Genomic DNA, 12,826 nt, shown 5'->3' with positions numbered 1-12,826 from the left:
GGTGGTTAGTTGTGGTAGTTGAGGTGGATGAGTGTTGTTTGTGTTTGAGAATGTTGGTGGTGGGAGTGGTGTAGATGGTGGGTGTTGGTAATCGATTATGGTGGTGGCTATGATTGAGGATGATGGTTGTGGTGGTCGTGGTATGGTAGTGGTGGTGGTGGTGGTAGGTGGTGACGACAATTAATAATGAATATGGATGATAGAATCTTAATGACGACCGTATCCCCAGGTAGGGGTAAGGTCTACGTACACTTTACCCTCCATAGACCCCACATATGAGATTATACTGGGAATATTGTTGTTGTTGTTGTTGTTATGGATCTTAATCATACAGACCTATTCAGACCCATTATTTGGCTGTAAAGTAAAAAAAACAAACACACTTAATGATTAAGATCTGATTAATTGAGATTCAGACTTTAAAACCAAACACACTTAATAACTAAGATCTGAATAATTAAGATTCAGACTTCTATTAAGTGCAAACAAATGAGGCCTTAGTCACAACTACTGCCACCACCCGCCATATTAACTATCACCACCACCATCCTTAATCATAATCGCCACTACTACCAATCACTACAAGCTACTAGCATGAACCACCATCATCAGCCAAAACTACCACCAACCACCTCATCTAGTCAACATTCACCCGTTAGCCATCACCACCAACAACTATTATATTTTTAAAAAGTATATATTGTATTGATAGAATATTAGATTAGTTAGTATTTCATTTGAATTTTATGTTTATTAGTTTTCAAATAAAGTTAACTTTTATACATTCAAATGTTAAAAATCAAACAGTCTTAATTATTTAGTATTCAGATCTTAATATATATCTTAACATATTCAGATCTGTATTTAGATTCAGATGTCTTAATCTTAATACACATCTTGATATTCAGATGTGTATTCAGATTTAGACGTCTTAATCTTAAAAAAACAAATGAGGCCTAAATAGACTGTCACTACACAATTTATATATAATAGACTGTCACTATAAAAAATTGTGATGACCCATCCGGTCGTTTGAAACATTTATGCCCCAATCCCCCATTAACTGCTTTTCCCAAGTTTATTTCTTCTATTTTGATTTGCCAGGATGTTTGGTTTTGAGTTTCGGAGAGTTTTGGAACACTTAGTCCCTAAATGAGAGCTTAAGTGTTGGAAAGTTTATTGTAGTTGGAATAGTGTGAATACGGCCTTAGAATGGAAATTCGATGGTTTCGTTAGCTCCGTTGGGTAATATGGAACTTAGGGGCGTGTTCGGATTATATTTTGGAGGTTTGTAGCTAATTTAGGCTTGAAATGCGGAAAGTTGAATTTTTGAAGTTTCCGGTTCGATGGCGAGATTTTGATCCGAGGGTCATAATGGATTCTGGAAGTTGGAGTAGCTCCGTAGTGTTGAATGGGACATATGTGCAAAATTTCAGGTCATTCGGACGAGGTTTGATAGACTTTCTGATCAAAAGCATATTTTTTATAGTTTTTGGAATTCTTAGGCTTGAATCCGATGAGAAATAGGTGTTTTGATGTTGTTTTGTGCGTTCCTAAGGTTGGAACAAGTTCGATTGAGGTTATAGGATATATTGGTATGTTTGGTTTAGGTCATGGGGGCCTCGGGTGAGTTTTGGGTGGTTAACCAGACCATTTCTTGATGTTTGAAGTTGCGGAAAAACTTTTGTTGTGTTGCAGACCAGTTGTTCTTTGTGTTCACGACCGGCCATCGCGTTCGCCAAGGGATAGGATGTGGAGTTGAAGGTTTGGCCTTTGCGTTTGAGAGGGAGGTCTCGCGTTCGCGAAGGGCTGGGGTCTTGACCTACGCGTTAGCGAGAAGGGAGCTACGTTCGCGATGGGCTGGGAGCTGAGCCTTCGCGTTCGCGAAGAAGGGGACGCGTTCCCGAAGAAGTAAAATGGTCAACGTCAATTTGTGCTTCGCGAACGCAAAGGTTTGACCGCGTTTGCGATTAAGGGAATCCCTAGGAAGATTTAAAAACCCCAAAATCGAGGGTTTGGGCCATAATTCATAATTGGAACTTAAGAGCTCGGGAGATTGCGATTTTTGAAGAAATTTTCACCTTGGCGATTTAAGTAAGTAATTCCTACTCGGTTTAGAATAATTCCATGAATCTACACTTAAATTCATCCTTTAATTTTGAAGTTTTGGTGGAAATTGGGCGAAAAGTTCTTAGACCAAGAAATTGAGGTTTGATTGGGATTTGATATCGGATTGGGATAATTTTGATTTGGTTAGACTCGTGAGAGTGTGAAGATTCTGAAAATATAAATTTTACCCGATTCTGAGACATGGGCCCGAGGGGTGTTTTGGTCATTTTACATAATTTCGTGTATTAGCTTAGACTTTAATTGTAGAATCAGTTACTTGAAGTGTTATTCACATTATACAATTGAATTGAATAGATTTGGGTCATTTGGAGTCGAGTACTCGTGGCAAGAAGGTGGTTTCGGGTTGATTTTGAGCTAGTTCAAAGTAAGTGGCTTATCTAACCTTATGTGGGAGACTTTCCCCTTAGGATTGGTATATTTGGTAATTGAAATACCTTGTACATGAGGTGACGAGTGCGTACTTGTTCTAATTGTTCGAAATTCGGTTTTCTTTAAGTAATTACTAGTATGTTTCCTTTCCTGTCTTTATTACTTGCACTATTAAGCCTATTGTTAGCTTAGGAAAAGCATGTCCAAGTGACTTAATTGCTTTATTTGTTCAACCTGTTTTACCTGAATTCTATGCAGCATGCTAGGATAGAACTACTAGTTTGCCTTAATATGAAATTTGCAATTTCTTAATATATTTTCCTGTTGCTGCTGTGTATTTATTTTGGGACTACGAATGTGGGATTCCAGTAGATCCCCCTGCACAGTTATATAGAACTATGGGAATGCACTCGGTAGATTCCCCTAGTACTGAGTATTTACATTTGGGACTATGGAACCGGATTCCGATAGATCCTCTTGCACTATGAGTTGGACTACGGGACGGGACCCCCGAAGATCCATTGGATATGTCCATATGGTACTACAGGACGGTATCCTAGGAGATCCCTAATTGTTATTATTGGTGCTGAGCTGTAATTCTTTTCTGTGTTTACCTTGTTTCTGTATAGTTGTTGTTGTCCTGTATATCCTGTGTTATTTTACCGTTGTACTTAATTATACTGTTCTGTTCTATACTGTTGACCATGAGGGAGGCGACCATTCTAGAGATTTCGAGGTACATCTGCTGCGTCCGCAGACCGAGGAGTCCCTTTCTATTCTAGCTGTTAAATATTGCCCTTCTGTATTTTCTTCCTTGTTAGATATTCTGGATTTAGACTGTTAGATATTTCAAAGGATTGTGTTTCCGTGAATTTCCGGGTTTTGGGATAGTATAATTGGTTTTGAGAATGTTGTGTTGTGTATGCCGAGCGACATTGTAACTATTGTTTCCATTCAGTTATTTTGGTTTTTTGATTATTTCTTCTGCAAGTTTCATTTATGTTCTGCATTTGTTAGGCTTACCTAGTCATAGACACTAGGTGCCGTCATGACAGTTCACGGAGAGCGAACTAGGGTCGTGAAAAAAATAGACCGTCACTATACAAAAATGATACAAATATGATGGTCTATGTATTATTTATATACAATAGACTGTCACTATACAATAAACATACTAAATAGACTGCCACTATACAAAAAATATACAAAATAAACCGTCGCTACAAAACAAATATAAAAAATAGACAAAAAATATCAATTGAACCCGTCGATAAATGGCTACATCTTCTCCTACTCAACAAAGGTAGTACATTTTTTTATAAAGGCGCCAGGGGACGCTGATTATTATTAAGCATTAAAAGTAAAGAGAGTTATTATAGTGTTGGACTGATCTTATCAAAGGAGTCCGTAGTTTGTCTTTGCGTAAACTAGATAAAGAAAATAAAGATGGTTTACTCCAGAAGTGCTCGCCACACTCGGTGGTAGTATGTGAGTTGCAGTTGCTCCCAAATTTCGCTAGTATGTGCGCCACTTGGTTTCCTTCGCGGTAGACATGCCTAACTTCTGGTTGGTTCAGTGCTTCTAACAGGAACCATCAATCATGTAGAATATTCCCATTAGCTTTAGAATTGCCATGTAATGATTGTAGTAATACCTGGCTATCTATTTCCACTATAAACAAAATTATTTTTTATGAACACAAGTTCTAATACTTATAGAAGGGCGATTATTTCAGCCTGGATGGGGATGAGCTCATTGTGTGGTAAGAGAAACTATCAATCCATTGACCTTCGTAGTTTCTAATGATTCCTCTTGTTCCTCCGTTATAAGAGTTTTTTGGTATGCATCATCTATGTTGAGTTTAAAGATGTTGTGTGGTCAGGGTTCCATTTTATCAGTGTTTTGTTATCATAAGATCTTTGAAGTTCTGATTTGTGAGACAGATATATTCCATAGCATACATAATTATTTTCCTAGTATCAATGTGGTGGAATCGTTATTGAAGAGGTTGTGATTGCGGTTTAGCCAAATATGCCTAAGTATAATAGGGGTTATTATTGCCATTGTTTGGTAGTAGGATGCTTGCATCTGATGTACAATTTTCTTTTATCCAGTTAAGGTGATTTAAGGGTGTTGGTGGCCTGAGAAACACTCTCTATAAGGCCCACTAGACGAACAAAATCATCATGAAGCACTAGGATGACTATGAACCCCTCTAGAACCTGAGCGAGTCCGGCAGGAACAGTCTGGGCTTGAACCTCATCATCAAACTCCACCCGAGGCTCTGCTACTGGTGTTGCTGCTCGAGCTCTGGGCTGAGCCTCGCCCCCGCCTCGGCCTCTGGCATGGCCTCGGCTTCGTCCTCTGCCCCTCATAAGAGCTGCCACTGGGGGCTCTTGGTGCTGCTCAACTGAAGATATAGTGCGTGTTCTCGCCATCTGCGAGAGAATAGAATAAAAGAGTTCAATTAGCATTGAAATAACAAAATCGCATGACAAAGAAGAATAGAAGTGAAACTATTCCTAACTCCATAGCCTCTGGAAGATAAGTACAAACGTCTTTATACCGATCATCCAAACTCTACTAAGTTTGCTCATGAATTATGAGACCTAGGCAACCTAGTGCTCTGATACCAACTTGTCATGACCTGGAATTCCTACCTTCGGGACCGTGATGGCGCCTAACATTTTACTTTCTAGACAAGCCAAAGTTAGAGAGTTCACAAATCAACTTCAACAAATTTTTTGTAATAGAATTTAATTAAGTCAATCAAAAGATAAACAGAGTTTGTGGAATATTATAAAACCCAAAGTAACTGAAACTTTTAGGATATGGAGTCACAACTCTCAAGCTACTACGATTTACTACATACAAAATCTGAAAGAAATAGTAAAGCAACAAGTCTAGGAAGAGACTGTAGGATCTGCGGACGCTAGCAGATCTACTTTGGTCACTCGTCGATCAAGTCCAGCTGCTAAACTCGGGGAAAACTCAAGCCAGTACCAAAATCTGCATAGAAAGTGCAGTATCAGTACAACCCACACCATGTACTAGTAAGTGTTGAGCCTAATCTCAACGAAGTAGCGACGAGGCTAGGACAAGACACATACATAAATATGTGCAGTTAAAAAATACATGAGCACAATAGCAACTAGTAGAAGCTAAACAAATAATAACGGGGGGGGGGGCATGCTAAGGGGGTTACAAGATAAAGAATCACAGAAGTAAAGAAATTTAAGCAGCTAGTACACCTTGAGCCAGTAATAACAAGTAAACACAACAATGGAAAATGTACGACATCAACCTTCGTGCTTTTACTCTCAACCTCACCAGATAATCAATAAAAACAGCACGGCATCACCCTTCGTACTTTTACTCTCAACCTCACCATATTAATCAAATAAGAATGGTACGGCATTACCCTTCGTGCTTTAACTCTCCACTTCACAAAATAAATCAAATAAGAATGGCATGACATTACCCTTTGTTCTTTTACTCTCAACCTCACCAAATAAATCAAATAAGAATAGCGTGCCATTACCCTTCGTGCATTAACACTCTCCCTCACCAGAACAAGGAACAATAATAATAGGGAGATAGAAGTGACAACAACAAGTCTTACTTTAACATTTTTTCCCACAATATCGACCTCAACTTTGAGTTAATACCCAATCAATACCAAAATATGTACATATGATAAGAATGATCAACATAACAATAAACTAGTCTATACATGGATAATATAATCATGGAAAGCTACAATTTTATGAATAAGACTCACTAGCATGTTATGACTCAACAACAACGCATAGGTACTCGTCACTACACCTATGCGTTGTACTCAACATTCAAACACATAGAAAATAGGAAAATAAGACCTAATCTCTCAAGCAAAGGTTAACCACGACACTTACCTCACTCTGCGAGCCACTCAATGCTCAATTATAGCTTTTCCTCTAGTATTCACATCCGAACCACTCGTATCTAGCCCCAATTAACTCAATAACATTAATAATTACTAAAGGAATAAACTAGAATACGTGAATTTAGATTTCCCAAACCTTCCCCCAAAAAGTCAAAAATCAACCCCGGGCCCGCTTGGTCAAAATTCAAGGTTCGGAATAAAATTTATTTACCCATTCATCCCGAGCCCGAATAGGGAATTAGTTTTGAAATTCGACCCCAAATTGAGGTCAAAATGCCAGTTTCCCAAAAATCCCTAATTCTACCAAACCCCCAATTCCTACCATGGAAATCCTAGATTTTAGGTTGTAAATTCATGAAATGCAATGGGTAATTGAAAGAAATGGTTTGGAATCACTCACCAACAGTTTGGAGAAGAAACTAGCTTGAGAGAATCTTCCCTAGGTCATTTGGCTTTTGAAAATTTGAAAGAATGAGCTATGTCCCATAATGGAATTTTAATAGCTGGGCGACAGTATTCATCGCGTTCGCGAGGACATTGTCGCATTTGCGAAGGGCAACTTCCTAAGGACTTACGCGATCGCGGGAGGCACTACGCGTTCACGAAGGTTTAGCCCGCCTCACCTTCGCGTTCGCAAGACAAGGCTCGCGTTCGCGTAGAGTTTCCTGGGTCCCTGCCCAGCCTAGATAGAGCTACGCGTTTGCGTTTGAAGGGTCGTGTTCGCGTAGAGCAACTCCCCCCAATGCTCCTCATTCGCGACCAGGGTCTAACGTTCGCGTAGAGTAATATCCTCCCCAGCCCAGATTCCCCTTCGCGATTGCGAAAATGGCTTCGCGATCAGGAAGCAGAAAATAACAGCACACCAGCTGCAGCAAAACACACCAAATTTCTAAGTCTAAAATATCTCGTAGCCTATCTGAAACTCACCCGAGCCATCGGGGCTCCAAACCAAACATGTACACAAGTCTAAAAACATCATATAGACTTGCTTGCGTGATTAAATCGCAAAAATAACACCTAGAACTACGAATTTAGCACCAAATCATATGAGATTCTCAATAACACTTTGAAATTCCTATTTTTACAACCGGACGTCCGAATCACGTCAAACCAACTCCGTTTCTCATCAAATTTCACAGACAAGTCTTAAATATCACAATGAATCTGTACCGGGCTCCGGAACTAAAATACGAACCCGATACCAACGAGATCAAATATTAAACAAATTCTTAAAACCATTTAATTTTCTGATATTCAATTTTCATCAATAATTCATATCTCGAGCTAGGGACCTCGGAATTTGATTCCGGACATACGCCCAGGTCCCATATCGATACAGATCCACGGGAATTTCAAAATACGAGTCCGGGTTTGTTTACTCAAAACGTTAATCGAAGTCAACTAAATCAACTTTTAAAGGCAAAAATTATTATTTTCATTAACTTTAAACATAAAAGCTTTTCGGAAACTCGCTCGGACCGCGAATCGCGAAAGAATAAAATGAGGTTTTAAAGACTTCGAAACGCAGAATCGAATTCTAAAATATAAGATGACCTTTTGGATAATCACACAAATGTGATATAACCTTTTGGTTAGCATAAATATAACCAAAGACCGGTAAAAAGGGAGAATAAGCACATTTATTGTGTATTCTTCTAATCTTTTTTTTTTTGGGTAAAATTCACTGTGTATACCTAGTCGTTTACGAACTAGGAATAAATGTAGCTAGAGGTAAGTGCCTAGAGAAAAGTCTTTGGCACTTGAAGCAAAACAATAGAAAGACTTGTAAACTTAATTTGAAGGCTGATAAGGAGAAACAAGTTAGGTATGCCTAACTCACGTAGCTAATACTTGATAATAGCCACAAAAATTATTTGCAAAATTATAAAAAAAATTTGCCACAAAAATTAAGTTGATAAAGCTAATTTCTCATTTTAGCTACCATCGCTAGTAATCGTGGCAATAACTACCTAACTATAAATTTATTGCTACAAATAAAATTTGGCAGCTAATCATAATTTTTTGTCATGAATCAATAGTTATTGTAGCAATAGTTATCTCTTAGCCACAATAAATTATTTAAAATAAAATATTATAGCTAAATAAATATTTTTGCTTTAAGTTCTAAAAGGTTGTGGCAATAGTTAAATGATATAGTCACAGATTTATTGGTATAATTGAATTATGTTGCTAATTCTTAGTTTTTTTCCACGAGTTAAAAATTACAATAGCTATAGTAACTTTTTAATCACAATAAAATATTTGAAAGAAAATATTGTAGCTAAATGAATATTATTCCTTCAAGTTATTAAAAGTTGTGGCAATATAGGTTAAATTAGCCACATGTTTCTTGCTTTAATAGAATTTTGTAGCTAATCATTAACTTTTACCACGAGTTGAAACTTAATATAACAACAATAACCTTTTAACCATAATAAACCATTTAAATCAAATATTACTAAATAAATAACTTTGCTTCAAGTTCTATAAAATCATGGCAATAGTCATTACGATAAAATGATATAACCACGAATATATTGCAACGATAAATTCTGTAACTAATCATTAGTTTTTGCGACAAGGTAAATTTTCCGTCACAGTAGCAATCTTCTAGGCACATTAAAAATTTGAAACAAAATTTTGTAGTCAAATAAATATTTATCTTCTTATTTTAAGAAAATAAAAATAGTTAGATAATAGTTACTACTATTTGTCATGAAAATATCAATAGATAAAAATTTAAAGTGACTATAAATTTACGAGTTTACTATACTTTAGTCGTACAGTTTGCAATAATAGTATTTTAACCACAATTAGTTATATGTACAAAATTTCATAAGTGAATAACTTTTTTTCAATGAGAAAAATAAGAGTTGCTCAAACAATATCAAGTTACAAAAATTTAATTTTAACTGTAAAAGTTATATTTTTCCAAAATAACATAAACTATAGTAATTATATATAGTTTGAAGTATTAATAAAATTTAAATATGCAAAAGTTAATTTTAATAAACCATTTGTATGCCTACTTGTAGCCTCTAAACTATTTTATTTGCTTTATTTATCAAACTCATATTTTATTTTATTGCACCTTGTTAGTTTTGGACGTTAATTATATATATTTGGTGTAAAATTTAAAATATATTAACATTTGTGGAGAATTTATGTATGCCTGGTTCTTAACTATTTTTTTTTATATAACTGGTTAGAGTAATTTCTTATATTTCAGTATTTATTTTTAAATAAGTCCTCATAAATTGAAGACTTTAAAAGTTTTTGTGTCATTCCTCTTTTTATTTAAGAAATTGAAGAATTCCGCTAAATTTCATATTCCGCTGTTATTTAACTGTTTATTCCCTTGTTAATATAATTGGTAAGAAGTTTTAAAATAAAGGAGTTAATGATTTCTAGGTTCATGGCTTGCCTAGCTTCTACGAGTAAGCGCCATCACGACTCCCGAGGATAAGGAAATCCGGGTCGTGACATTCACTCACAAAAATTACTAAAAACAAAGTTTACCCTTCTCCCAAAAGTAAATTTCATATTTGGCTCCACATAATGTGTTCAATGAGTCAAGTGAAGTACTTTTCATTGACAAAAAAAAGTTGCTGAAAAATGCATATCTCATATTTTTTTTTTAGAGAAATCCCATTTCTTGCCTAAACGAAATGCCTATAAAAGAGCATATATTTGCAACAACAGTTTGCAGAAACTATCAAGTCAAATAATCCCCCCTTTAATTCCCTCCCAAAATGCAGTTCTTCAACTTCTTTTCCCTTTTCCTTTTTGTGTCATTCCTCTTTTTATTTAAGAAATGGAAGAATTCCAATAGCCAAACCAAAAGATTGCCTCCAGGTCCATGGAAATTACCTATTCTTGGAAGCATGCTTCATATGCTAGGTGGACTTCCACATCATGTCCTTAGAGATTTAGCCAAAAAATATGGACCAATTATGCACCTTCAACTAGGCGAAGTTTCTCTGGTTGTTATTAGTTCTCCTGGGATGGCAAAAGAAGTACTAAAAACTCATGACCTCGCTTTTGCAAATAGGCCTTTACTTGTAGCTGCCAAGATTTTTTCTTATAATTGCATGGACATTGCCTTTTCTCCTTATGGCAATTACTGGAGACAAATGCGTAAAATTTGTCTCTTGGAATTGCTCAGTGCCAAAAATGTCAAGTCATTCAACTCAATTAGACAAGATGAAGTTCATCGTATGATTAAATTTTTTCGATCATCTCCTGGTAAGCCAGTTAATGTTACAAAAAGGATTTCACTTTTCACAAACTCTATGACATGTAGATCAGCATTTGGACAAGAATATAAGGAGCAAGACGAATTTGTACAACTAGTCAAAAAAGTGTCAAACTTAATAGAAGGGTTTGATGTGGCTGATATATTCCCTTCACTGAAGTTTCTTCATGTGCTCACTGGAATGAAGGCTAAAGTTATGAATACACACAATGAATTAGATGCCATTCTTGAAAATATCATCAATGAGCACAAGAAGACTTCAAAAAGCGATGGTGAATCAGGAGGTGAAGGTATAATTGGTGTACTGCTAAGACTTATGAAAGAGGGAGGCCTTCAATTTCCAATCACTAACGACAACATCAAAGCTATCATTTCTGTACGTACTATTTACTGCATATTTCTATCTTCGTTATTAGTACTCCTTCTATTCTATTTTTTGTGGAACTTGTTTTTATCCTATTCCATAAAGAATGACGTATTTCTATATAAGAAATAATTTAACTTTAAATTTTCTATTTTACCTTTAATGACATGTTTTTATAGCCACAGGAATTTCATGACATATTTAATACCACAAGTTCGAAAATTATTTCTGTCTTTCTTAAACTTTGTATCTAGTTATACCGTGCCATATAAAGCGAAATTGATGAAGTATTATGATTTATCTTTAATACTAACGTTCTCAAATTGCATAATAAATTTCTGTACTTAAAGAGTCACTTTAGTTAGCTTTCAATTAGGACAACAAATCTTATTTAATCTTTCCGACTACGCGCTTGGACTGCGTACGAAAATCAAAGCAACTTTAAATAAGGTTTTCAAGGCCTCGAAAATACATAATGGGTAAGAAAACAGGTGATGACCTTTTGGATCGTCATAGAAAATTTAGAATTCCTTTTGGTGTAGAATAAAGGTAGTAGCACAAACGTAGTACAAATATGTTATTTGAATATTTCAGTAGAAATTTGTCAAGAAGTTTGTAAGAGAAATGAATATTGTAACTTGCTCGAAAATGAAGGACATCTTTGGTGGGGGAACAGAAACTTCATCAACAACAATTAATTGGGCCATGGTCGAAATGATGAAGAATCCAAGTGTATTTTCCAAAGCTCAAGCAGAGGTAAGAGAAATCTTGAGAGGGAAAGAAACTTTTGGTGAAATTGATGTCGAGGAGTTCAAATACCTAAAGATGGTCATTAAAGAAACTTTCAGACTCCATCCTCCAGTACCTCTTTTGCTTCCAAGAGAATGTAGAGAAGAAACGGACTTAAACGGCTACACTATTCCATTGAAAACAAAAGTCGTGGTTAATGTTTGGGCAATGGGAAGAGATCCAAAATATTGGGATGACGTAGAAAGCTTTAAACCTGAGAGATTTGAACACAACTCTATGGATTATATTGGTAATAATTATGAATATCTTCCCTTTGGTAGTGGAAGGAGAATTTGCCCCGGAATATCATTTGGTTTAGCAAATGTTTATTTTCCACTGGCTCAATTATTGTATCACTTTGACTGGAAACTCCCAACTGAAATCAATCCAAGTGAATTGGACTTGACTGAGGCGGCTGGAGCAGCTTGTGCCAGAAAGAATGACCTACACTTGATCGCAACTGCTTATCAACACTGTGAAGAGTGATCTCATGGTGTCAAACCTTTTCTTAAAAGAAGAATCTTTGCAACTGAATTTCGTTGGCAACCCCACCATTGTACTTTCTTCCGTTGGTGTTTACTTATTTGTAATATTTGTGTCCTTTTTCATATATAGATATATCATTATAGCTTTCCACACAAGCTGTCAAATAAGATTTTCTGTTGTTTTTATATTTTGTAATGTAGTGACATGCTATCCGTGTGAAGTAAATATACTTACTTACATCCCTCCATTATAAAGAAAAGATACTGGAGGGATGCCACAGGTAGGGGTGGGCATATTTCGGTCGGAACCGAATAAACCAACCGAACCGATTTTTTTTTAATTTCGGTTTCGGTTATTCATTTTGTTCGATCGATTTCGGTTTTTCGGTTCGATTTTCGGTTATTAAGTTTTTTAATTCAGTTAACCGAAAAACCGAATTATTAACATATATGTTCTTTAAGTTATACATAGGCTAAGCCCATAGGTAATAAATCAATACTATTAGGTC

At 36.0% G+C, this 12,826-nt stretch overlaps 1 protein-coding gene across 1 annotated transcript; it reads left to right on the top strand.

Moving 5' to 3' along the window:
* The first annotated feature begins 10,118 nt into the window (after nucleotides 1–10,118).
* Nucleotides 10,119–12,473, top strand: LOC138877080 (premnaspirodiene oxygenase-like). Its single transcript, XM_070156573.1, has 2 exons — nucleotides 10,119–11,055; nucleotides 11,698–12,473. Exons 1-2 carry the CDS (start codon nucleotides 10,177–10,179, stop codon nucleotides 12,316–12,318), a joined length of 1,500 nt encoding a protein of 499 aa, XP_070012674.1. The 5' UTR covers nucleotides 10,119–10,176; the 3' UTR covers nucleotides 12,319–12,473.
* The last annotated feature ends 353 nt before the right edge of the window (nucleotides 12,474–12,826 follow it).

The sequence above is a fragment of the Nicotiana sylvestris genome, chromosome 9 (assembly GCF_000393655.2).
Source record: "Nicotiana sylvestris chromosome 9, ASM39365v2, whole genome shotgun sequence".
Classification (NCBI taxonomy): domain Eukaryota; kingdom Viridiplantae; phylum Streptophyta; class Magnoliopsida; order Solanales; family Solanaceae; genus Nicotiana; species Nicotiana sylvestris.
Note: the sequence above shows the minus strand (reverse complement) of the source record. Positions and strands in the feature narration are given on the sequence as shown.

Coding starts and splice junctions, on each gene's coding strand:
- LOC138877080 (XM_070156573.1), top strand. CDS start 10,177: ATGCAGTTCTTCAACTTCTTTTCCCTTTTCCTTTTTGTGTCATTCCTC. Junction 11,056..11,697: donor ACATCAAAGCTATCATTTCT/GTACGTACTATT, acceptor TCGAAAATGAAG/GACATCTTTGGTGGGGGAAC.